We start from the raw sequence: 27,210 nt of genomic DNA on the forward strand, positions 1-27,210 counted from the left end.
ATATGGCAATTAAACTATCATTGTGGGTTCTCTCTGCCATTTTAGACATTATACTTGGACCCATACATCTTATACTTCACTATTTATTCTTCAAGAAAAAGGACCCTAAACACAGGTTTGTATATTAAAGGTTCAAATTAACTGAACCCTCCCACATAACACTTTTTTCCATTTTTTAATCCTAAGAATTTCATACTTTAATACAAAATTGTAATTCTTCCAACTCTATTGAAAATTATTTAAAAGGCATAAATAAGAAAAAGTAGATGTATTCACCCATCCACCCCCTCACAACCACCCTATCAGAATAAGTATAGTTATACATAGGGTAAATTGCTGAGATTTGGGGGTAGTTTTATTCTCCTCATCCTTCCCCTCAAAAAATGTTAAATGCCTTGAATACTTTAATCATACAAAATAAAAGGAAAAGCAATTTATAACACAATCTGTCACTTAGAATCATGGAATTTTTTATTTTCAGTTATGATTTCAAGAAAGCTAAGTTTGAAAAAACAGTTCAGAATGAAAATACCTATGGAATTAAGAGGAGTTTCTCTGAGAACAACAAGTAAGATTTATTAAAACAAGGATGACAACATCCATAAAAGTGAAGCAAATAATATAAACAAATAATAACACTTTAGAGATTTAGAACTTAACAAGCAAAAATATATTTTCTATGTAAAAGTTTTACTAAAATTATAAGTAAACTTGCTGCAAAACTGCTGAAATAAATGACATACTTTTCTATGACTTGATTATAAAAATGCTTCATTTATAATATTATACTTTGCTGTCCTATAAACAGTATTACAAAAATCAGATGAATAAGATAATTTTTTTATCTGAGCATGTTTTAAATAAGTGTATGGACATTCTGGTAATTATTGTAAAGTTTCAACACTTAAGAAATTGTATCTAACTATTACAGTAATCACCATGCAAAGTTTGAAATTAATAGGACAATTCTAACATGCATTAACTAACAATAAAATCTATCTGTTACAGTCAGACAGACTGACCCAAGTTATAGAAAAGCTTTGCTTTTGATCAGTGGCATGCACAATGATTTACCAGAGGTGTGTAAAACCATAAGGCAATGAAAAAATTGAAGTCATACCTTCCAAATTTAAATTTAACGGACGCAACAGCTTTTTATTATCATACAAAATCTATGCTTGCTATTAAAAAAGGTTCAGTAATTTTCATAATCAATAATACAAAGTAGCTTGATGTCTATCAGTCCGTCTGTCTGTCTGTCTGTCCGTCCTTCCATCGGTAACTGCTGAACCAATCGGATTCTACTCTTCAGGGTATATACCTATTGGTCCTGTGGTAGTTTTAAGCTATTTTCTTGAGGGGTGGGACACCCCCAACCTAGATATACCACACTTTTCTGGGATCTTGCAAAGTCAATTATCAACTGTGGGGAATACCAAAGGATAACTCAATGCAAAATTTGAGCCTGATCCGGCTAAAACCGACTATATCTTATGAGAAAAAAGTTATCAGCCGTGGGCAAATTTCAAATTGTGATTTTTTGATGGATTTCTTTAATGAAATGACAGGCTGGTCATTTAATAAAAATCACATTTTGAAATTTGCCCACGGCTAATAACTTTTTTCACATAAGAGATAATGACACAAGACTTTCACTTGGTGAAAATTCAGCATTGTGGGCCGCCTAGACTTTATATTTGGTGACCCTGGGGTGACGGGTTCAGTGCCCCGCACACCCACGAAGTGGGCATACTTTTGAAAATCGCGTTTTTTCCGTTTTTCCCCTCAAAGGAGGGGAAGGAGTCGTTTTAGAGACTTTAAGCATCTCTTTGCTGTTGAACAACTTTTTGAAGCGGACTTTTCTTTACTTATGTTTGATTCGCCTCTGGCTGACCGTTTAGCTGTTATTCGCCGCCAAAGGCGTGATTTTTGGCGATTTTTTCATTGAGTCATCCTTTGGTATTCCCCACAGTTGATACTTGACTTGGCAAGAACCCAGAAAAGTGTGGTATATCTACCCCAACCCCCCCAAAAATAAAATTTCACCCCCCTTAAAAAAAATATATTTAGGGGAGGAGTATGGTTCGCAGCACCCGATTTTTAAAATTAAAAAAAAAACTATCTCATGGGGCAAAGCCCCTAGAGGCGAAGCCACTAGTATCAAATAAACAAACAAAAGTTTTTTAGTTTTTATCTTTAAATGAACACATTTTCTTATGTTAAACAGTTTAAATATTGTTTTTTTTTATAAAAATAAAGTATATGGAACTACATGCAATCTTGTAGAGCCCTTCAAGGGTAGAATAAAATATGCTCAGTTAATTTTATAACGTAAAAAATATTTATCCTTTAAATTCTTGACCTTTAGTACATTTAGTTATGTAATGTTATCACTCAAATTACATTAATTTTTTATTTGGAAAGATATAATTATCTGCAAAAATATTTTGCATTAAATCTGATAAATTAACCTTTTAAAATACATTTTTTTGTTGCACTGCAATCAACTTTCATCACCCTTACTTTTAAGTACCAAAGCAAGGATGACAACATTCATAAAATGAAGCTCTGAAATGATATGACAAACAAACATTTACACATGTATGTGTCAGAACTGAATAAGCAGAATATAAATGTATAAGTCAAAGCAAAATTGACAGCAAATTTGTTGCAAAGCTGCTGAAATACAGGAAACTGTTTATGGACATAATTACAATTTTAAGACTTGATTATAGAGATGCTTTACTTATAACAGTTTATTTTACTGTAATAGAATCAGTATTTAAAAAATAAGACAGGATTTTTATTTAACATTAAAATTGTTGTCATAAAGGTTATAAATCAACATGTTAAAATGGATTTATGGACTTTCTGGTAACGGTTATAGAGTTGCTACGCTTTCTAAATTGTACCTATCTTTGAAATAAACTTGAAAGTTTGAAATTCTTACATGTCTAATTTAACAAAAAGAGCTAACCATTATGATCGGACCCTAATTATAGAAAAGCTTTGCTTTAAAAATTAGATAGACTAAGCAACTATTCTTATTTTTTTGAGTGAAGATTTTCCTTAACAATGAGCATCTAATTTATTGTTGAATTTGATTGTCAGTCCGTCTGTAATACATCAAATTTCTACAGTTTTTTTCTCTTTTGATATTTAAGTTAGAAGGCTTAAATGTGTAAAATGAGATTTCCTAAGATGCTAGACCTTTGATTTTTCTTGTGAAGATTCTCCTAAATGGTATGCAAAAAAAATGCAGACATTTTTAAAATTGAAATTGTGTTAATAGTAGAAAAATACTATGCTTACCATTAAAACTGCAAAGAAGTCTATTTTTACGAAATACAAAAAACAATTCCTGTGCTATGTTTAGTTTAGGAGCTACGTGTTAAAATGTCCCTTCTGATGTAAAACTTGACTTGCGAGTAAGTATGCGAAGTAAGCCGCGCAATTACAATTTTAAAAATGTCCGCATTTTTTTTGCACATCTTTAATTAAGGAGTATATTAAGCTAAATAACATTTATAGCAGTCCAACTGCTTTAAAGCAGCCTTTTAGCTTTATTTTTTTAATGCTGTATACAACTCTTTTGTATGCCAGTCCATGAGTTATGCAAAATAAAATTCTTGACATCTTCTATGCTTATGTTCTTCTTTTTATTTTCTTTTTTCTTCTTACCTTTTAATGGCCACATAACATTTCCTGGATTCACTTTTTCCTTTTGTCAATCTATTAATTTGTGCTTAGCTTCTAATGGATGCTTTACTTCTTGTTTATTCTTATATTATATTTCTTTGCTAAATTCTGCTACCCATGGACATTGTTGTCCATATTTCTAATTGTTTCTTATCTTTAAATATTGAAGCATCTCATTGTTTTGACATTAAATGATAATAAATTAAATCATAAACACTTTATTAGGATTGAAGCTACTCTGTAATTTCATTTGTAAATAGCAAATCTAATCTATAACTAACTTTGTCTGTCAGTCTGTAATACTATTGGGGAAATAGGACAGCTACTAGTACAACAAGACCACAGATTTTTAATATTTTAATAGTATCAAAATTAGTTTTCCTGTCATTCTAAGGGATTTTTGTCTTCATAGATATAAGCAACTTTTTTTGTCTCCTGCTATTGAAGATAGATTACTTATTTCCTTTGTGAAAGTACCATTTCCTAAAAGCATCCATTCTACAATTTACTTAATCTGCCAGTCCTTGGGTCAAAAGGTATAAAAATATTTTTCATGAAGGTGTTGTGGGTAATAGTTTCAAAATTAGAGTTCATAGGGATTTTCAGGTTTAAAGATGAAAGGACTAGAAGTCTTATTTTTTAATTTAACTTATTTTAAATTTTCTCTGCTGTTATGTTATTGAAGATAGATTGCTGATTTTTTTTTGTGAATGTACTATTTTTAAAGACCTATCTTGTGATTTCTATTATTCTTTGTCTTTCTTTTACTTACTCTCTTACTCACTTTTTAGGTTCACTGACCTTTTGCTTGATTCATTTGTCAATTCATGTTTTTTATGCTTTGCTACAAATTGTTTTTGTAATCTTTTAACTTTTTGTCAGAAAATTAAAGATGAAGGGTTTTAATTAGATAAGGTTTACCTAATAATTGCCAAGTCAGGCACCCAGCCCCCCCCCACCCCCTTCACTTATTTTTTTTTTAAATGTAAAAAAGGGATGCTAGTTTGTTGTTTGTTTGTATTATAACTTAGGTTAAAATGAATACAGGGTAACCCTTTGGGTTTAGGGCACTGCAATGTAGGTATTTGAACGGGAGGGTGAGGGTTAAAGAAAAAAAATTATTTAAATGTATAATATTCAATTTGCAACACATATTTATGTAAACATATGTATTTAATAGAGAAATAGTAATTAATTTTAATGACACCTTTTTCTTTATTTTATATTTAGGCCTTACAATGAGATTGTTCTTCAAGCAAAAGTGAATACTGTATTTAAGGTAGTTTTTTGAATAAAAAAAGTATTTTTTTTGGCCTATACCTTCTTTACGGCTAACCCATAAACATGCTTTACAAATTTGGTGAATTTGGCTTAGAAAGAAGAAGTAAAAACTACAATTTCCAATCTCATATAAAAAAAAATAAATTGTGAAAGCAATTTTAATGAATATTTGTTAATTAATTAAGAAGGTATTTCTTTAGTAAATTAAAAAATCAACCTTATATAAAAGTGTGTAGTGAAGTATCTTGGTAATGGCTGAAATGATATGGTTCTTCTTTACAATGTAGCTTCCCATGGGTCCTTGGAAATACCTCACTCTTTCAAGGGAAATAAATCGCCCCTAAAAAATAAATCATAACCCCCTTAAAGATATATTATTTTAAACTTTTTCTTCTTAAAACTAATATTGAAAATGGGAGAGGGTTGACTTCCCCCCCCTCCCCATCAAGTGTCCCTAAAGGCTTCTAGGGGCGAAACCATTAGTTAATTGATATTTATTCTAGGCCTGGAAGTATTCTACACAGAAAAATGGGGATGGTAATTGTTTTGGAACAAGGTAAACACACATCAGAGTGTACTGATTTTAATCCAAAAGCATTAAAAGTTGTTTTATATGATTCTTACAAAAATATTTAGAAATTTTTGAGCAATAATTTTTGTAGATAGTTATATTTTTAGTGCAAGTAAATCACATGATTTTTTAATATACATAAAACAAACCTTTAAAAACTTTACAATGTATACATATAATACAAGCATATTAACAATGGTAGAATGAAAGTTTTTTATTCTGTGTTTATTTATGTTATGGATTTTACAACTTGGTATCCACTACTAAAAGATAATCTGTATTGCCAAAGGAACAAGAAAGGGAACAGAATCTATTTTCCAGCATGGCTTCAAAACTAATAAATGTCTGATGGATTAGAACCATTTCTCAGTCATACTGAAAAATCATGTATAGCATGCAATATATAACTATTTCTGTTCCCATAAAATAGTCCAAATAAAATAACTGTATTTCAAGAGAGGTGTTTGGAGAGGAGGACGAGCAACAGAAAAATGGAAAAATCTTCAAAAAGCTATCATTAGGGAATTATAAATGGATTTCTTATCAAGAGGTATAATTTGAGATGTATTTTAATGTTTTTTTTTATTAAATACGAATCCTGATTTCTTTAAAGTTATAAAACTTAATAAAATCTTACAAGATTTTGGATTAATTAGTTGATTTTGTTTGTTCAGTGCAACTATTAAAGTTAAATGACACATTAAAGGATTTGTAGTAATAAAAATAGGACACCTGCCACAATAAAGCAAAAATTAAGTAATAAACCCAGAACCACTTCATTATGCAATCTACATTTTCTTGGATATTTTGTCTACGGTAGTCCATAAGTGTACAGCTTTACAGTACATTGTTTTTATTTGTTAAAGCAACACATATGATAAAAGAAAAAGATTCTTTTTAAAGTAAAATGCTTATATTTCAATCAAAATCTATATTTTTTTAATTATTACCGATCCACTTCATTATTCAAATCAAAAGAAAATCAATGGGAAAACGTTTGTTTTGCACTTTTCTCCACTTTTAAAAAATTATTCTGATAAAATAACAATTTTTTAAGGGATTTATGCATTAATTATAATGAAAAACAGTTTAAGGTAGATTTTAATGATTTTTCTAAATAAGAAATAATTGAAAAAAAGAAATTCTATCCCTATCACTTTAGAGGACAGCTGCCGACCCCCAGTCTTATGGATGAAGCTAATTACATGTTAAAGATAAAAATTACTCTGAAAAGTATACAAAAATGTTTTTTGATGTGTTTAAAAACTTGATTTTGAGGATGATGGCCTTTAAGATGCTCTTACTGGTGGTCAAGGTGAGCTATATGTTATCAAAGTGCATGCCCATGATGAAAACTTATATATTAAACTATGGTTCAATTTTTGTAGTCATAGCAGCCTCCAGTGGAGCCTCTCGACATGAAATATAACCATTATCTAAAAACTACATTATTTACTTAATGAATTTTAGTAATTAAAGTTGCAATTTTTTTCTTTTTTAATATTGCTTGGCTGGAGGCTGCTATGACTACAAAAATTGAACCATAGTTTAATATATAAGTTTTCATCATGGGCATGCACTTTGATAACATTTAGCTCACCATCACCACCAGTAAGAGCATCTTAAAGGCCATCATCCTCAAAATCAAAAAACATTTTTGTATACTTTTCAGGGTAATTTTTATCTTTAACATGTTTTTAGCTTCATCCATAAGACTGGGGGTCGGCAGCTGTCCTCTAAAGTGATAGGGATAGAATTTCTTTTTTTCAATTATTAATTATTTAGAAAAATCATTAAAATCTACCTTAAACTGTTTTTCATTATAATTAATGCATAGATCCCTTAAAAACTTGTTATTTTATCATAATCATTTTTTAAAAGTGGAGAAAAGTGCAAAACAAACGTTTTCCCATCGATTTTCTTTTGATTTGCATAATGAAGTGGATCGGTATAAAATACAAAAATATAGATTTTGATTGAAATATAAGCATTTTACTTTAAACAGAATCTTTTTCTTTTATCATATGTGTTGCTTTAACAAATAGAAACAATGTACTGTAAAGCTGTACACTTATGGACTACCATAGACAAAATATCCAAGAAAATGTAGATTGCATAATGAAGTGGTTCTGGGTTTAACAATTATGCCTTTTCTTATATAAAAGTAACAGGTTGTCTGTTATGTGTGTGTATCAAAGGATCTTGCTAACCCCCGAACTGATATGTTTCTCCTTTACAGTAAAGCTTTTTATAGGAATTTGTTATAATTTTTTTTGGGGAGGATACCACAATCCACACAAAAATAAACACCCAGACGAACAGACAGGACAACATCCTTCTTTGTAATATAGATAAGTGGACACTAAAACAACAAAGCATCTAAACCAGATATTAATTTTAGGCTTATGACACTTCTCTAAAGTTTGGCAGGGGCCTCAGAAAGTTAGGTAACAACATATTTAGATCTTACATTGTCTGTCTGTCCATCTGTTTATTTTAAGCTGCTATTCAGCTAAATTTTGATGCTGTACGTATTGGTGCAAAAAATGGGGACAAATTTAAAATTGTTTTGGCGTGTGACGTCATACCCCCATCTCTTTTCTAGGGGGTTTCTTTCCTCCTTCCCTTTTCTTTCCCCTCACTTGTGACGTAAATAAACAGCCCCGTCAAATCAATTTAAAAATTGTCCCCATTTTTTGCACCAAACGTACAGCATCCTAAATTTTTAGTAAAGATCTCCATACCAATCAGTATCTAGTATTTGATTTACTTGGTTCGTCAGACTGTCAGTCATACTACAATTTCAAAATATTAAAAGGTTTTTTGATTTTATCTGATTTTTTCACTCAGTTTATTATTTTAATCCATTATTTTTTGAAATAGTCAAGATAAAAATTCTAATTGCAACAAATTATTATTATATTGTTTACTGGTCTTGATGATTATGGGAGGCTAACAAATTACTTTGATAGGTTACAAAATTTTTAAAACAATTTGCTGTATTGGGAAGATTTTAATTAGGTATCTATTTTACAGGATTAAAACCAGGAGACAAGTTGGCTATTTATGCAGAAACAAGGAAGAAATACTTTATAAAATCAAAATAAAATATCATAAACAAAATAGCCAACAAGTTGATTAGTACTGTGGTATGTAGATATTTTTGACAAAAAAAGGATTTGTCAAGGTGATTTCTCACAAGAAGCAAAAGCGCCTTCTTATTTTTTAAATGGCATAAAACCTGTCCAGGATTGTGTCACTGTCAATTTTAGGCCTTTAATCTAAGAGTATTTAATTTTCATTTTATTATTGTTCCTATTGGTGTTAAGCTTTTAACATAGCATTAACAACTCAAGTTTGTATCATGCTTTAGCTCAATTTAAAACAGGGCTCGCCAGCTTTCTTAAGCATCAACGACACTGTCATATCATAATTTAAAAATTCAGTTGGATGTCTAAAACTGCCCCCCACAAACAATCCATCTTTTCAAATTTTTTTTTTAAACACAAAGAGGTTTAAAGTTGAAACTTATGTACGGCTGAGGCGCGATGTTGAGCACTGGTTTTAAACCTAACAACTGCAATCAATACTTAGTACTTTACTTTACTTTACTTCACACCCAGAAACAAAATTATTTTTAAGACTAAGATTTTAAATAGACAAAAAAATATTTTTTGACCAGACAAGAATGGATAGTTTCCACATTTGGGGCATTTTCTCAGAATATAACAGGTAAAAGAATGTGTCCTAACTTTTGTGATTTAAAAAAAAGTAGCTAGTTGGTGCTTTTAGTAAGTAGTAGATGTAAAATGATCCATAGAGTTTAGATATGCAATCGGTTTTGTGTAGACCTCTTATTTTGAAGTAAATTAAGTTTTAAAAAAATTAAGTTGGTTTTAATTTAAAATGCAACAAAAAACCAAGAAAATTGCCATTATAAACAAAAATAGTAAGATCTTTAATTTGACACCTTACTTTTTGAATTCTGTTGAGTAATTGTTGAAAAAATCAATTTTGTTGACTTTGGGCGGCCAGCACTCCCTCCCTAGTTGAGATATGACCTTCAAACTTTGATACGTTCTAGTACATGTCCATAATGTATAGATTGTATTAGCTCTATATCTCAACTTTGCAGTGTTTAGCAGCTATTCTTGCAAAAGGTTGAATATTTGAGCATAAGAAAAATGTGCTAAAACCATTTTTAGATATTGACACCTAAGTTTTAAATTTCAGATTTTAATGTACTTTTTAAATAAAAACTGAAATATTTTTTTGTTGTTCTATTAATTGCATTAGAAAACTAAGAAAATAAGCCATTAATCATTAAATTCTGATAACTATGAGTGGGGTAAAATTGCTTTCAAAAAAGTTCTCATTTAAGCCTTTTACTATTAAATATTTGTTCTAGTTTGTACTTTGTACACAAATCTTGGAGTGGAAGCCGTTGCCCATGGAATAAATGAAACAGAAGTGACAACAGGTACGTTGTGTGATTGTCCATTTTAGGTGAACCTAGTATTAGTGTCTAACTTTTTACCTTTGTGACGTAACAAAAATCGAAGGATGAGAGGGGAGGTGGGAAAGGAATCCCCTAAAAAAGAGATGGATTTTTGTTTCGTCACGAAGATAAAAAGTTAGACACTATTACTAGGTTCGTTTTAGGTGCTTGCTTACATGTGAAGACTGGAGCACCAAACCCCCCCCCCCCCCGCTTAATTTGGAATAAAATTTAAAATAAGGGGGTTGGGTAGTTTTTTTTGACTGAGAAACTGCTAGAAAGTACAGTGTGGGCAATCAACTTAATCTATGTATTCCACAGAGAAAAGGCATGAATGGGAGAGGGGGTAGACAGAGTATTATAACAGCAACTGAACATTGGGGACTGTAAATTACTGTGGTACTGAAAATACTATAACAGCATCTTACTAGACATTGGGAATGTAAATTACTGTGGTACCCAAAGTATTATTACAGCATCTTATTGGACATTGGGGACTGTAAATTACTGCGGTACCCAAAGTATTATAACAGCATCTTACTTGACATTGGGGACTGTAAATTACTGTATTATAAACGCATCTGAGCAATATGATATGAAAGACGATATAAATATTTTTAGTAGTGAAGCTACTCTATAATTTGAAATGTCCGTCTGTCTGTAAGAAATGGCTGAAATTATCAGGGATTGAATTTGCTCATATTCGACATTTTTCCAGAAAGTTTCATTAAGATTTTTCTATTAATTGTGGTGCAAGATCGATTCCTAGATTTTTAAGGGTTAAAGGTTGCGTGATTTCAAAGGTTTCTTGATTTTCCTATGTTATCAAGTTTCATGTTTATTGTATGTTACATTAAATTTTTTCCTGATATCCCTTCCTAATTTTTTGAGCTTCGCTACTTATGGATGTTATCATCCTTGTAAATTTTTGTGGTACCCAAAGTATCATAAGTAATCTATTATAATACTTTGGGTACCACAGTAATTTACAGTCCTCAATGTCTAATAAGAATTTGTTGTAATACTTTGGGTAACTAACTAATTTTCAGTCCCCAATGTCCAATAAGATGCTATTAAATACTTTAGGTACCACTTTAATTTACAGTCCCAAATGTCTAATAAGATGCTATTATAATACTTTGGGTACCACAGTAATTTCCACTCCCCAATGGTCAAAAAGATGCTGTTATAATACTCTGCCCACCCCCTCTCTTCTCATGCTGTTTCCCTCTGGAATACAAGGATTAAGCTGATTGCCCACACTGTGGTAGTTAGGTACGATTTAGAAAGCGCAGCAACTCTATAATCATTACCAAAATGTTGGTACATACATTTTAAACATGTTGATTTTTAGTAGCGAAGCTACTCTATAATCCACTTTGTTTGTCAGTCAGTCCATCAGTCAGTCAGACAGTCAGTCCATCAGTCCGTAACACTATGGGGGAAATGGGATTTACTCAGCTCCTATAAAAGATAGAATGCTGAAATTTTTTGACAACATTCATATTAATAAGGAGCACAATTAACTATAAAACATCAATAGCGGTCGGAGCGCTTTTTAACAGGTTTTAGGCTATTTTTGTATTTTTCACATTTTTCTCCATATCTTTGGTGTTTATGGTCCGATTTCCAAAATTTTTTCAGTTACAGATATCAAAATTAAATTTTCTGTCATTTAAAAAAAAAACTATGACAGTCAGACTACCTTTAAACAGATTTTAGGCTATTTTTGTATTTTTCACATTTTTCTCCATATCTTTTTTATGGTCTGATTTCCAAAATTTTTTCAGTTATAGATATCAAAATTAAATTTCCTGTCATTTAAAGAAAATAACCATGACAGTCAAACTGCCTTTTTGCAGGTTTTTGGCTATTTTATATTTTTTCCTTATTTTTCCATTTCTCTTATGTATATAGTCTGATTTTTAAAATTTTGAATCTCCTGTCGTTTTAAGAAAACAACTGTATTCCCATCCATGAATTTTTGGGCTTCGCTACTTATGGATGTTGTCATCCTTGTTAAATTTTTTAACAACATATTTTTAAGTGATCTAATTATCTGATTGTTCTAATTTTGGTACATTGATTCCTGGGACAACAAAGTACAATATAATAAGCAAAGCAACTCTATAATCAAGTCCTAGAAATGTACATATGTTCATAAACATAATCCTGTATCAAGAAGTTTTTCAACAAATTTACTCACAATTTTGCTTTAACTCTTATTCATTTATATTCAGATTATTCAGTGCAGACACTATACAAGTGTTAATATCCATTTGTCCTATCGATTCAGAGCTTTGCTTTTATGGCTGTTGTCATCCTTGTTTCATGAAAACTAATCTATTTATATTTTAGTTATAACTTCCCATGATCTGATGGATAATATGGCCAAAATGATTTCCCAATGTCCTAAGTAAGTTTTTTAACCATACTCTCCTGGTTTTTAGCTACTCACATGTCACTATGTTGGCCAAAATTAACAAGGCATTTAAAATTTTAAGGAGTTTATAATCTTTTAAATTTATCTAGCTCTCATATAAGAAATTTCAATATCAAATTACAGCAGTTAGAAGTAAAATTATACGCTTATTTTGGGTACAAAAATAGAATACCAGTAACTGATTTTATTTTTCAATAAAAAAACACCCATTTTCATATTAAAAATCTCTCAAATAAATTCGGTTTTACTGTTTAAATGTAAAATCCTGGCAGCCAAATGTGGAAACTAACAATTATAAAAAAATTTTAGTTAATGGAGAATATAGGCAAATCTTGAAAGTCTGAAATATTGTTTTAATCAAAAAGTAAAGGGCTTTTTTTCAGAGAGTTTTTTTTTGTAACTAAGCAGGTTCAGAGAATTTTTCAAATTTTTGCCTCCATGTCTAGCAAAATTTTCAATAAAGGGTCACTATGAAATGTAAGAACAGGATTAAATAGATTTAAGTCAGATACTTATGAGCTTTTAATCAATTTTGATTTTTTTTTCATAATTTAGCATTGAAACGGTGATATATTTTAAGAGTCCAATCTTTAATACAGATTCTTCAATGTTACAGGTTCAATTTCTGTTTTTAAGTGTAGCTACTCTAATAGTTGACTTAAGTTTGAATATAATAATTAGCAACTTATGCCTTGCACTTATCTAATACAAAAGGCAGGTTGGTTGTATGTCTGTTTGTGTATGTGATTGTACTGATATTTGATTAAATATGTCAGTTTCCTAAGATATATCAGGAGACAAAAAGCTTGGTTAATATGTCACCAATTAAACATTGTCAAAATTTATTTCTTAGTTTAACATATTTACATTTAAAAAGTTTACTAATTTTTCTTTTATTTAACAAATCTTATTTTCAGGAAAAAGTTGTAGTAAGTGCATTTGAATCAGTTATTGCTCTTGGTGAAGAACAAAATCATGATCAAACACTAGGAATATACTTTGTGTTAAAATGTATTTTGAATTTTTTTTTAAAATCAAAAGTTACATTTGTTTTTTATCCTAAAAATCAGGGGAAAACTTTTAAAATTTAATATATCTTTCAGATTTTGATCTATTACTGTAATTGATTTAAAATCTTTATTAACTAGTATATCATTGCACAGATGTAGTGGAACCTGGACCTGATGATATAGCTATTATCATGTACACCAGTGGTAGTACAGGTATTTACTTCTTTTCCTAAATAACCTGTTTAGAAATCAATGAATATTTATCGGTTTATTGAACAAACAGTCTATTCAATTTTTTAGAAAAAATAATTTATATATATCATTTTATCTTTGTGTATCTCATAATGAATTTTTTGCCCAGTTCATAAACAACTTTTAGAGGTCGACTAATTTATTCTGTAGGTCAACCTAAACAAGTACAACTAACAAATGCCTTTATAAAATCAGTCAACCTAAAGCTTCTTATGGTCAACCTAAAATTTTCGCAGGTCGACCTATGTCTTGTGAACTAGGCTTTTATATTTTTATTTTGAGTTATTTAATGTGTCCTTAATGATCTTTTAATCTTTTTTATATTTCTTCCAATAATTTATTTGGTGTGTCTTTTAAAGTACCTATCTGTGTATCTTTCTATAGAATTTTCCATCTATCTTTTGACAAATATATCTCTTTAGGCAATCCAAAGGGAGTGATGTTATCTCATAATAATATTGTCAACACAGCTATGATGATTTTCCATTTGATTCCTTTTAACAGGTATACAAGAGGAGTTTGAGAGAAAAATATAGCAATTACTTTGCCTCTGTGGGGAAAAGATATGAAAATAAATTCCCTCAAAATAAATGAAACAAACTTATGTCTTGTTTAAAAAAAGTATTGCATTAGTTTGAAAGTTTCTAATCAAATGTAACTTCCTCTTGGCAATGTTTATCAGCTTCTCAATTAATATTATGTAAAGCACCTAGATTAGAATTAATTTATTTTCAGCAAAAGTGACATGTACATCGCCTACCTACCCTTGGCTCATATATTTGAGCTGTGCTCTGAATGTACTATGGCTATGATGGGTTAGTTTTTTTTAATTATTTATAATTTTTTTCTTCAATTGGTTTGCTTCACTTTCCAAATTCAAACTTAAAGGTATGATCAGTGTAAAATTGTCTAAAATACAATGCTGTACATGATTTTGAAGTATGGCTAAGAAATAGCTTTAATTCAATGGATATCAATAAGTTTCAAAGCTATACTGGAAACAATATTCTACTTTATTACATACTTAATCTTATTTAGGAATTCCCATTGGTTTTTCTTCCCCCAACACTTTGAATGATCATGCATCAAAAATTAAAAGAGGAGAAAAGGTAAGAAGTGAAATTGTACAAAAATATATTTATCTTCAGAAATAGGTACCAGTATAAAAATTGTGCAGTAGATATAAAAGAAAGGATTATTTGTTTAATTATTGTCTGTTAGTGAAGCTACGTGGTCTGTTTGTATGTAAGTTATGGTATAGGTGGAATTTAATTTGAAATATCCATATATAACATAATTTACATACAAACAGACTGAGTAGCTTCACTACAAGACAATAATATTCAATTGGCTTCTCTTAAAGTTAATAAGGTTCTGGAGTTTAGAATATTAGAATGGGATATTCATTTTTTAATTGACCTTTTAAATATTCACTGAACTCTTTTAAAACTGTTTCATAATTCATATGCCAAGTTTGCAAAAAAACAAATAAATATCTTATCTATTCAGTTTAATTATATAACATTTCACACATAAACTGAAGTTTAGGAGATAATGGTAATTTTTTTAATAGTTCTTTTTCAATGTAATACAGAAAATTGGTATAAAGTTTGCATATCATCAAAAGGCACAACTTTGTTGCGTTGGTTCTAATGAAAAGGAAACTAATAATACAGTCAGCCATTTGTCTATTGAAAAAGACGGAATAGATAATGATAGATATTCTTTAATTTTTTTATTTCTTCAATAAATAATGTTTTAGGGTGATTCAAGTTTGTTGAGGCCAACAATATTGTGTGCAGTTCCTCTTATGCTTGATAGAATTTATAAGGTATAAATTATCTACTTAAATGTGGCTTTGTCTCTAAGTTCTAGGATATTTGTTAGATAGAAAGTTACTTAATTTTTAACATTAGATAATATTATGCAGTGGCCTTAATGGTGGTTGTTATATTCCCATCTCAAATCTATATGCAAAACCCGTTAATTATTGCGGCACTAGCATAAACTATCCCTGGAACTTAATAAGGATTCTATACAATAAAAAAATCAATAGGTTTGGGGATTAGCAAGATCTTAGCATATAAAGAAAATATGCCCACTACTTTATATAAGAGAATGAATTTAATTTTTTTCTTTAGAATATTCTTGACGTCATTGGAAAGAAGAGTCCAAATTTACAATCAGCATTCAGCTTTGCCATGGAATACAAGAAATTCTGGAGAGAGTAAGTAAAACTATTTACAAAAATGGATATAGAATACATGGATATTGTAAAAGAGGAATTATTGTTCACATAGGGGGATGGGTAATATCTTTCTTTAGCCAGTTGCAAGAATTATTTTATTAGTTTATGCAAGAATCTCTTTAAATATCCATTTATATGAAAATAGTTATTGCTTGTTGATGTATTAGGTTTAAGTCTGCAGTATACATAGAATTAATTTTAATTTAAAAAAAGTAATTGTTGCTTATTTTTCAGACAAGGATATGAAACTCCATTGATGGACAGAATATTCTTTAATCCAATCAAACAAGTTCTGGGGGGTAGACTCAGATTTATTCTCAGGTAAATATAACAATGACATCACAGAGTTGTTTATTTTTTTTTTATAATTATTATGGGCTCATCCAGCAAAGTCATATTCATCTGGAATTTTTTACTAGAGATACAGCAGCCTGTTATTTGCAATAAAACAAGAGTGCAATGAAGCTTTTAAAAAAAACAACACATTAAAGGAAGCCTGCAAGAAATACCACGCTTTAACTTTTGAAAGACTGCCACAAGTAGACCAAATACCCCAAATTTGAAGCCTTCTGCTTTTATAACAAAAAAGTTCTAGGCATTTTAAAATGACATTTTATGTACAATGAAAATTTTGAAAGAATTGCAATGTTCATGTTGAAAACTTTGAAATTAGACTACGTGGCCTAGAAACAAAATTATAAGCTTATTTTTGTCATAAATTTAGGTTTCCAGTAACTAATTATATTTTTACAATAAAAATACCCATTGTTATTGTCAAAATCATTAAAAAAATTAAGTTTAACTTGCGTTGTACCGAGTGTACTGTAGCCAATCTTTCAAAAATTTCATTGTACATAAAATGCTATTTTGAAATGGCTAGAACTTTTTTGTTATTGAAGCTGAAGGCTTTAAATTTGTGGTGTTGGGTCTACTTGTGGCAGTCTTTCAGCAGTTAAAGCATGGTATTTCTTGCAGGCGTCCTTTAATTCGTCAGTTTAACAACAAGTATATTAAGAGTTTTAAGATTTAAAATTAATCAAAATATTTTAGTGGCGGAGCACCTTTGTCTCCAGCAACTGAAGGATTTGTGAGAACATGCTTGGATCTGGAGACCTCACAGGGATACAGGTAAACATAGAAAGTAAGAATATTGAGAACCTACTTTGCTCTGGAATTTACCTCTCTGTATATAGGTATGCACAGATAGAAAAACTTGTGTAGCACTTTGGACAAACAGTGGGCTCATTTGTGACTTATTTACAAATTAGTTTATCTTTGCTGTTTTTACTTAGAAGTTTTGAAAAAGGAAGTAGCTTGATGACTCAAGGATGTCCTAGCTTTTATAATATTTTTTTGGAGGTTGGGGGTAAATTAGGGGCTTCAAATATATATTGAGGGAGGGAAATGTAATCTAACGTATTTCCACAATTTTTTTTACCTGTAATTCTCACCCACATCCCTTGGGCGTTCTTGTGATGACTAATTGTTGAAATATTGGGATTTTGTATTCTCTGAATTCAATTAGGTTTTACTGAATAAAAAAGAGATTTTCTATGAAAAAAAATATCAAATTTAACAAATTTATAACTTTCTACCCAAAATAACTGTCAATAAAACCATATGATAAACATATAATATATTACAAGGATGTAGATAAAGTTGAATTAATAGTGTGTTTGTCTATCTGTTTAGATTTCATGAAAACTATGCTTGTTATTGTTGCTCAACTTCTTTTCTTTTTTAAATAAATGATATAATTGTTTACAAAGTTTTCAGGCGTCAGAGCATATAGAGTTTGTTTGTTAATAGATAATATTTAAAGATGTTTGCCAATGACGTTCAAGTTCAAATAATTAAAAATTATACATACATCACAATACATATTATGAATTGATGTTTTTTGAAGGCTTGTGCGTCAATATATCTGTCATGCAGAAATGTTTATTTTTGCAACTATTTAACAAATTTAGTCCAAATCATTAATTATACCTTAATTAAAGGTATTTTTTATCTTTGTAACCTCATCTAACTAAATTTTATGGACCCCTGAAAGTTGGTAAGGCTGTGCATTCATGATTACAATTTACTGAACAAAAATATGAATAACTAGAATATTATTGAATATTAATAAGTTTTAGGTTAGGGTTTTGATTTTATATGGAATATTTATTTTTAGTGTGAAAATCTTAATTCAAATGAGTCTAACCCTGCAATTCACTAACTATGCAGGCAAATCCAGTATACAATATAATCTAAATTTACCAGACATAAATTAACAAGGATGACAACATCCATAAGTTGTGAAGCTCAAAAAATATGATTGGATATGACTTGAAAATCTAGGTATCGATCTAGCACCCCAATCAAAAAAAATAAATCTTAATGGAACTATGTGAAAATATGTAATATATGAACATATTCAACCCTGAAAATTGAAGCTGTCAATCTTGAAAAGGAATCCAGAAAATCATAAAAACCTAAAAATCTAGGATTTGATCTAGCACTCCAATTATCAGGCTAATCTTGATGAAACAAACTTACTTGTACTATGTAGAATGTGAACTTGTTTAATCCATAAATATTATAGCTGTCTATCTTTTATAGGAGCTGAGAAATAAGTGGGAGGGTTTTATCTGTGCTCAAAATGGTATTTTGTGTAAATTGCCTTTTTTGAAATAATTCAGAAAACAGAAATTGAAGAATAGGATATTCATGATGTTTGATTAATACTCAAAGCTAAAGGGAATGATGGACTGTAAAACAATTTTGATTTCTGCTTTTATTTTTGAAGAGGTATCATCCTTGGTCGAATGATGTTTTCTTTGTTTTTATTCTTCTTAAGTTTGAATATTCTTATCTTTATAAGACAAATTTCGTCATTACAATATGATTCTGGCCATAAAAATGTAGAAGAAATATTTAGACTAAACATTAAGAAGACAAAAAAACAAGGAAACTTGTGTCCTTAAGTAGCGCAGCAATATAAAGCAGATGATAATAAAACAGTTTTACAGGCTTTTTTCTCTACATTGAATGTTGTACTTGTCCATAAGTTGGACAGCCACTTATAATAGAGAAGTAACATTACTACAGATATAAAGAATTTAAGTAGAAGACACTACCAATAAAACCTTGTGTAAAGGTTATTATAAAGTGTTTATGAATTCTAAAGTTTAGTTATCCAGGGGCTATGATTTAACAAATTAATTCTATTTGAAATTGCTAAAAATTTTGATATTTGTGTGGCATAATGTTGGCGTAAAACTTGATTTGTTCTGTAACTAAGTGGGTAAGAAGGGGGTGAAAAAAGGAAGTGTTTTGTGGGGAAATTTTCACTCATAATTGTTTATCAGAATCCTGGTCACTTGTCCCTAAAATTATCCAGAAACCCAAGAGTTTTTTTTGCAGAGTTAAATGAACAGACGGAAATATTTTTTTTAAAAACATTATCCCAAATCTTTTATCAATGCTTCTTTAACTTGATTGAGTCCCTTTTTTCTATGTCCCATTCTATTTGAAACTTCATTTTGCAATATATTAAACCAATTTTAAAGGAAGTTATTCTGCAAATAAGTAATATAATAATCTAGGTTTATTTTGTAATTGAGTATATTGTTATGACCCTATGCAGTCTTGTTTATTTAACCTGATGTCTAATCCTTAATAGATTAAGCAATAAAATTTATGATTTATTTTGAAAACTTTTATAGACTGTATTGTTATTTGATTTATTGCCCTACTGTACTTTACTTAGAACTTAGATAATAATACTCTTTTTATTCTTTCATTTACTGCGCCTGTCTGTCAGTCAAAGACTTATAAATACAGATTCTACTCAGATTCTCCAAATTGAGTTTCTCTTTTACACATAAGACATAAAATAATGGAAAATAAATTAATGTACCCCATAATTATGATTGACTTTGTACCCCCATACAAAACTATTCCTCCTCCCTTCCTTCCCTTAATGGCAGTGTTTATTTTTACCATTTTAATTTCTTTAGTATGACAGAGACCTGTTGTTCTGGGACATGCTGTCTGCCTACAGACCCCAGAGTAGGCCTGGTTGGTCCACCATTTGCAGGTAAGATTATCTTTCACTGGTTATCTAACATGAGTTCCAAGTTTGTCCATTTATTTACAGGTTAATAAACTGGTAAATATTTCTGTAACATGTTACCCCTGAGTAGGCCTGCTTGGTCCACTTTTTGCAGGTAACATAATCTTTCACTTGTTACCTACCATGAGTTCCCAGGTTGGCGTTTCATTGACAGGTAAGATGTTGAAAAATTGGTAAATATTTCTGTAATATGTTACCTGCATAAAGACCCCTGTGTAGGCCTGGTAGGTCCACTATTTGTGGGTCAAATGTTATTGCACTGTTTGTCTGCCTAGACTCCCTGAATTGGTCCATCAATTGCAGGTAAGATATGTTTAAAATGGGTGTCTGCTTAAAGATTCTGGATTGGATCTGGTTGAAGATAAACATCTCTATAAAAGGTTGCCTGTCTGAAGACCACAGAACAGGTCTGGTTGGTCCACCATTTGTAGGTAAAATATTCTGCTGAAGGTTGCCAGCCTACAGATTCCAGGGTGGGTCTGGATGATTCAACATTTTCAGTTACTATGTTCTGGTGCTGGTTGTATTCAAAGGTCCAGAGTTGGTCTAACTATGCAGGTAAGGTGTTCTGTTACTAGTTGTTTATCTACAGATTTCAGATAATGCCTGGTTGTTCTACCATTTACAGGTAAAATCTTAAAGGCAGAAACTATTTGCATGATGTAAGATTTTGCATTCTAAAGTCAATAATGAATAGGTCTGCTTGTGATTTAAATATAGTAAAATATTTTCATTAATACCAATTCTTGTTTGACGAATCCTATAGTATTAAGGTATAATATTGGAATTATAATAATTTTGTCACATTAGTAAGTCAAAGTCTGACATATATGGCAGATAAACTTCTAACAATATTCTTTTTGATAATGTTAAATAATATGTTTTTAGGATGTGAAATTCGACTGATAGACTGGGAAGAAGGAAACTATAGGTGAAGATTGATAGATGGCTTGTACTAAAACAAGGATGACAACATCCATAAGTAGCGAAGCACAAAAAATCATGGATGGGAATACATACAAGTAGATTTAAAGTGTATTTATAAAAATCAAGAATAGATTTAAAATAAGAAATTGGGTTATCAAATTCGACTCTCCCCTCCTCAAGTGCCTCTAGGGGCGCAGCCGCTAGTTACATATAAATTACAATAATCTTTTTTTTAAAATTTCAATTTAGGTTTATCAATTTATATATAATAAATAAATATAATAATAGAATAGAATATAGCAATAATATTAAGTAGAATTTACCTATAAAGATAGTTACATACAAATATTTTCATTGTGTTTAATAATGTATGATACCTTTTTGAAGGGTCACTGACAAACCTAATCCTAGAGGAGAAATTGTCATTGGAAGCAAATCTATTTCAAAGGTAAAAATTATGGATGGGGACATTGGACTGTACTTATAATTGTACCCAAAGTTTTATAACCACATTCTTATTCGTTGTCCCACAAACTTTGGGTAGTTTTAATGAATTTTCAACTAATAATTTTAGTCTACATAAGTTTATCATAATAGGGGATTAATAGCAATTTATTGTCCATTATCATATGTAATATAATTCATAGAAAACTTTTTTTACAATTGAAATCATGAGTAACAAATCTTAAAATTATCATTTTATGAATCCTAGGGATATTTCAAGAATCCTGAGAAAACTGCTGAAGAATATTTTGAGGTTCATTTTTTTTGTAATTTTGGAAAAAAAAGTAGGATTTTTTTTCTGTTGTTCCTTAAGATATCAAGAACTGCTTCATGGTTATCCTGAACTAGTTTTAGACTATTTTGTCTAAGCCATTAGTTTAGGTATTAATTGAAATATTTTTATTTCCATTAATTTTTATTAAATATGTTGTTTGGTACAATTATGGGCCCAATTTACATCATAAATTAAGTGTACCTACTACTGCAATACCAGATACAAAACATTATTTGTTAGTCCCAACTCATTATAGCATTTACAATGGTTGTGTAATTTAAAAGGTTAATTGTTTTCAATGCAATAGTTGGTGCCTTGGAAGCTTTTACTTCTGTCTCCCAAATTCCACAAACTAATCATGACATATAACTCCCCTGGAAAGTGCAGACATATTAAGCTAGCTGTTATAAACATATCCGATCCTAGTATACACACCAGAATTATTTATTTTTTAGGAAAATGGAACAAGATTTTTCAAGTCTGGAGATATTGGCGAGATTGACAGAGAAGGAATTCTTAAAATTATTGATAGGAAAAAGGTAAACTATGGAAACAGTTGTCTGCAGATATTTAAATAGACCAAAATTCTTAGGTTCTCTTGTTGGTCTAAGAGTCATATAAATTATGGGGCATATTACTTTCGGTATTGTTTTAGTACTGAAACCCAACCCTTATTATTGAAACAATATATTAGTTAAAATAATAGGAGAAAGGTTTTTTTGTTTGTTAGTTTATTACTTCAAGTCAGGTTAGATTAAATTGTATACTAGGTAGTCCCACGTGGTTAGCCAGGGCATTTAAAGGCCCATAGGTTTAGGCCCTTCTTTGGGGTTATAGGGAATAGTCATTTTGAAACCTTCCCTCTTTTCTATCTTAATTTTCTTTAAATGGGGAAGGGTAAGTGCTCAACAGGGGAAACAGTAAAAGTGTCTGACTATGACGTCAGAAAAAATGAGCAATTAACCAATGAGAGGCCGCTATATATTTTACCACAGTGAATACTGGCTTCTTATTGGTTAATTGTTAATTTTTTCTGACGTCATAGTTAGACACTTTTACTGTTTTCCTCAACAGGCACTCTGAGGCCAATCACCAGTTTTGGTTTTAATCTGTTCATCTGTAGATAATTCTCCATGAGTTTTCAAAACTTTGAGAAAGCAGCAGATTTTTGTCTATGAAAGAAAATATTAAACTAAGAGTACAGTTACTCTATAAAAATGCCTGTATGTCGTTTTAATCATGTATGAATCCCGTTGCTGAACCAAATCTAACTTAATGCTGTGCAGATATCTGACCCATTGATTGTACACAATCTTACTGTGCATGGTAATGATTTTTGCCTGTTTTGAATAAAGGCATTCCCTCTACTCTATCTATTCATGTTGCGCATTTTTAAATTATATAATTTATCCAAGAAAAGGTTTATCCTAAGAAATGCGACTATTTATGGCTAACTCATTCTGTAAATGAAATGAAGAAATAACTGTCTTTTCCTAACAAACTTGTTCACTTTCTAACTAATAATATGATAATATTTTTCCCCAAGCATTATCCTATTGGGTGATTAAAAGAGTGTATATCTAGATTATATCTATTTCCAGGATTTAGTGAAACTGCAGCATGGCGAGTATGTGAGTCTTGGAAAGGTTGAGAGCCAGCTTAAAAATCATCCAGGAATTTATACTCTTTTATTTTTTCTTGTTTTAGCGGCCTCTAGGAGTACTTTTCATTTTTTTGAGTGGGGGGGATTCGACTTCCTCCCTCTTTGGTTTAAAAAGAAAACAGAAACAAATATTTTATGGGCAGCGTACCCTCCCCCAAAATCTTCCCTTGACCTGTCAGAAGCTACAAAGTGAAAGGGGGGGAGTGGCAAATGTTACATATAAGGGTTTTGATTGCATGGAGAAAAAATCTGAAAAATCTAAAGAGCAAATTGTGTTGTGCAGTTGTTGAAAATCTTTGTATCTATGGAGATTCTATGAAATATCACACCATTGCTGTTGTATGCCCTAATCAGGTAAACATATAGATAGATACTAGACATGTAGATAGTTAGATATATAGACAGATAGATGGATGGATGCTGTAGATATATCGATAGACCCATAAATAGACTTTTTTTTTTAACTCCATACTCTCCTTAAAAATGTGATTTTTAAAGTGTTATATGAAATAGATCATAAGATTTGTGGAATTTTAAGTAAAGTTTCCCAAAACTAATAAGCATCTACTCAATAATGCACTTTGTCTGCATTTAAAATTATAATGCTGTGAAAAACTGTTAAAAATATGTTCCTGCTTCTATTAAAGCTAACTGCCTTTTTTTATTTTCATTTCTATTGAACTAACGGCTGTGCCCTTAGTATCGATGGGCTCTTTATTTGAAGGGGTAGTGAAGGTTAAAATCAGCCTAAAACCATCCATAGAGTTAGATCTAAAAGTAAAATGGCCTAAAACCATCTTGGACTATTTAAAGATTTCATAAAATTGAGAACTTAATCAGTTCAGAAGTTAACGAAATAATTAGCTATGACAAATAAAACTGACTTCTATTCTCATTTTAGGGCCAGCTAGAAGCCGTGGCTAAAGAATTGGGCGTAGATACTTCAGATTTCACCGCTGTATGTGAGTCACAGGCAGTCAAAGACAGGTAGTATTATCAACAGGGCTCGGCAGCTGCGCGTCAGCCGCAACGAGGCGTCAAATGCAAGCCTGTTTGGATTAAGGATTGCCATTTTTGGGTCCGGTTTAAACTTTCAGTTGAATTTTCGAATTTTAATTTTCCATTTATATAGTCCCATGGCACGAGCTTCCAAAACTTGTTCTAATTTTATTTTATTATTTTATTTCTTGCATTGTATTATAAACAAATTTCTGCGGATATAAAATGTACAATTATAAGATCAAAACCAGTTTATTTTAGCCCCGAGATGCCTTAGAAAACTGCATATAAGACGATGCTAAACATATTTTTTTTAGTATGGCTGAGAACCGGTCGTAATATATTTACATTTATCGATTTTGAATCCATACTGGAAAAGTTTTATTTAAAATTTTCAAGATTTTAAAATAATAAAATTTTTAGGTCAACATTCTAGTTTTTGGATTAACAAGGATTTTTATATTTAAGGATAGCAAAGATGTTAATGGAACACGGTAAAAAGTCGGGGCTAGAGAAATTTGAAATTCCAACAAAGGTGATTATTTACAGTAGCAGGGCAGCTACTCTATAGCTAGGATATTCTAGAGTTAGTAATCAACGTCAGATAGAATGAGCTACTATACAAAGGTTGTGCAATAAAAGGCTTGGTGATGTGAATATTTCTAAGAATTTCATTCAAAAACATTATTGAAAATTTGCCCTCTTTTATTGGTGAACCTTTATAAATGTCCTTCTGTCATTAATAGATACTTTTCCTCTTATTTGTAATTAATATAATAAAGTAATTTCAATGAAAATTCTATGTTCATAGAACTAAGCTGATTTTCATACTAGTCTTATATAATAGACATACTATAAATAGATTTTTATCATTTCTCATCAAACTTCAAAAGGGATTTTTAGCAGGCAAATACCTTTACTTATATACGAGTTATGGAAAACGAAATTCTTTATCAAAATCTGTACAATTTTTCAACCCATTTATCCTCCACTGTTATCCCATTGGTTGTTTTACAGAATGTGTCTCTAGATTTTCTCTACTTCTTATGTTTTTCTTAGGTGTTTATTTGTTCCAACCAATGGACACCAGAATCTGGACTGGTCACTGCGGCTTTCAAAATCAAGAGAAAAGAAATTGTAGCTACTTATAAAGAAGATATTGATAAACTTTATGCCAATTAAATTGAAAGCAAAAAAGGATGATAATATCCATAGAGTAAAAGCGAAGCGCATCAAATATGACATATTAACAGAAGGTTTAACACTCTATTTTTTTACATGCCAAATTTTCATTGTATTCAAAATTATTTTAAGACTCAAAGCAATAGGATAATTCATGCGAAGTGAAATTAAGTGTAATACCTTCCCCCCTTCCAAATTTTAGATTTAATCTGTTCTGTGAATGTGTATTTTCCCCCAATCCCCCTCATTGGACATCCTTGATAATAGCCATCATAATCATTTAAATGTGCCTACAAGTTTTGTGTTTAGAAAATACGGACATATGCTCATTATAAAGAAATTGTGCTTCCTAAATGATTTAGTATTTATTTTTCTTCTTAGTATATTTAATAATAGCGGCTTCGCTCCTAGCCTCTAGGGGCATCGCCCTATGAAGTAATGGGAAGTCAATCCTCCCAAGTAGAAATATTCAAAAAAGTTATTCTTTGTTTAATTACTCTTTGGTAAAATTAAACCCCAGTTGTGTGTTGTATGCAAAAAAAATTCAATTTGTAAAAATTAAACCCAGGTTGTTCGCATACACAAAAATTTAAATTTGTAAAAAAAATATTAATTTTTTTTGGGGGGGAAGGGGATTCATGGGAGCTTCGCCCCATTGTGCAGTGGGGTTCTCCCGCCCCAATTTTTGTTTACAAAAAAAAATTTAAAATTTTGGAAGTTGTGATATTTTTATTTTTGGGGGGGTTGGGGTGTCCCATCCCCCAAGAAAATAGCTTAAAACCACCAGAGGACCAGTAGGTATATTCACTGAAGAGTAGAGCCCAGTCAGTTCAGTGGTTACTGAGATTTTACAAAAAATTTAAATACATTTTTTTGGGGGGAGGGGGTGGGTTTTTTTTGGGGGGGGGCCGGGGGGGGTACCACCCCCCAGGAAAATAGCTTAAAATCATCACAGGACCAGTAGGAATATTCCCTGAATAGCAGAGCCTAATCGGTTCAGCAGTTACTGAGATCTTAAGCTTTAGACGGACAGACAGACGGACGGACGGACAGACAGACGGACGGACGGACAGACATCAAGCTACTTTGTATTATAGATGTATATTGTTTTTATTAAAATAGTTTGTGATTTGTATATTAAAGATGTTAATAAAAGAATATATATTTTTATTTTATTATATATACTTACAGAAGGACAACATTCATAAACGCAAATATCTAAAAAAGATTACAGGACAATGTACATATTAGCATTCTTAGGACTTCACTATATAAATGCTTCACTTATAAAATGAACCTTGTTGTCTTTAAAATCATCATTTAAAAATCTGGTGAAAACGTAAAAACATATCAGAAAAAATGAAAAAATAATCATAAGCTTGCTTTTGGGCGTACAGATTAACTGCTACAGGAATCACACCATGCAAAGTTTGAAATTGACAGAACAATTTTCTATCAGGCCTATAAAAATATTTTATAAATTCCCTTTAAAATAGAGTAACACAAAATATCAATGAAGTGTGGTATCCGCCTAGGGTA

At 30.6% G+C, this 27,210-nt stretch overlaps 1 protein-coding gene across 1 annotated transcript; it reads left to right on the plus strand.

Moving 5' to 3' along the window:
• On the plus strand, window positions 1-26,559 carry LOC145331799 (fatty acid CoA ligase Acsl3-like). Its single transcript, XM_080176639.1, has 30 exons — window positions 1-115; window positions 482-568; window positions 4,930-4,978; window positions 5,484-5,536; window positions 6,008-6,101; window positions 7,953-7,998; window positions 8,588-8,628; window positions 9,232-9,283; window positions 9,960-10,031; window positions 12,408-12,465; window positions 13,048-13,108; window positions 13,410-13,480; window positions 13,654-13,715; window positions 14,177-14,258; window positions 14,490-14,569; window positions 14,793-14,863; window positions 15,517-15,585; window positions 15,896-15,981; window positions 16,237-16,323; window positions 17,053-17,130; window positions 20,007-20,086; window positions 21,011-21,053; window positions 21,437-21,497; window positions 21,762-21,806; window positions 22,283-22,366; window positions 23,429-23,498; window positions 23,771-23,844; window positions 24,392-24,477; window positions 24,958-25,024; window positions 25,549-26,559. The coding sequence occupies exons 1-30, from the start codon at window positions 3-5 to the stop codon at window positions 25,669-25,671; spliced, it is 2,145 nt and encodes a 714-aa protein (XP_080032765.1). The 5' UTR covers window positions 1-2; the 3' UTR covers window positions 25,672-26,559.
• The last annotated feature ends 651 nt before the right edge of the window (window positions 26,560-27,210 follow it).

The sequence above is a fragment of the Acartia tonsa genome, chromosome 11, assembly GCF_053477335.1.
Source record: "Acartia tonsa isolate MP-2025a chromosome 11, ASM5347733v1, whole genome shotgun sequence".
Taxonomy (NCBI): Eukaryota; Metazoa; Arthropoda; class Copepoda; order Calanoida; family Acartiidae; genus Acartia; species Acartia tonsa.

What these genes read in the sequence shown, in the direction of transcription:
- LOC145331799 (XM_080176639.1), top strand. Translation starts at nt 3, where the DNA reads ATGGCAATTAAACTATCATTGTGGGTTCTCTCTGCCATTTTAGACATT. An exon ending in AGTTTCTCTGAGAACAACAA is followed by an intron (nt 569 to 4,929) that starts GTAAGATTTATT and finishes TTTTATATTTAG; the next exon opens with GCCTTACAATGAGATTGTTC. An exon ending in AAGTGAATACTGTATTTAAG is followed by an intron (nt 4,979 to 5,483) that starts GTAGTTTTTTGA and finishes TATTTATTCTAG; the next exon opens with GCCTGGAAGTATTCTACACA.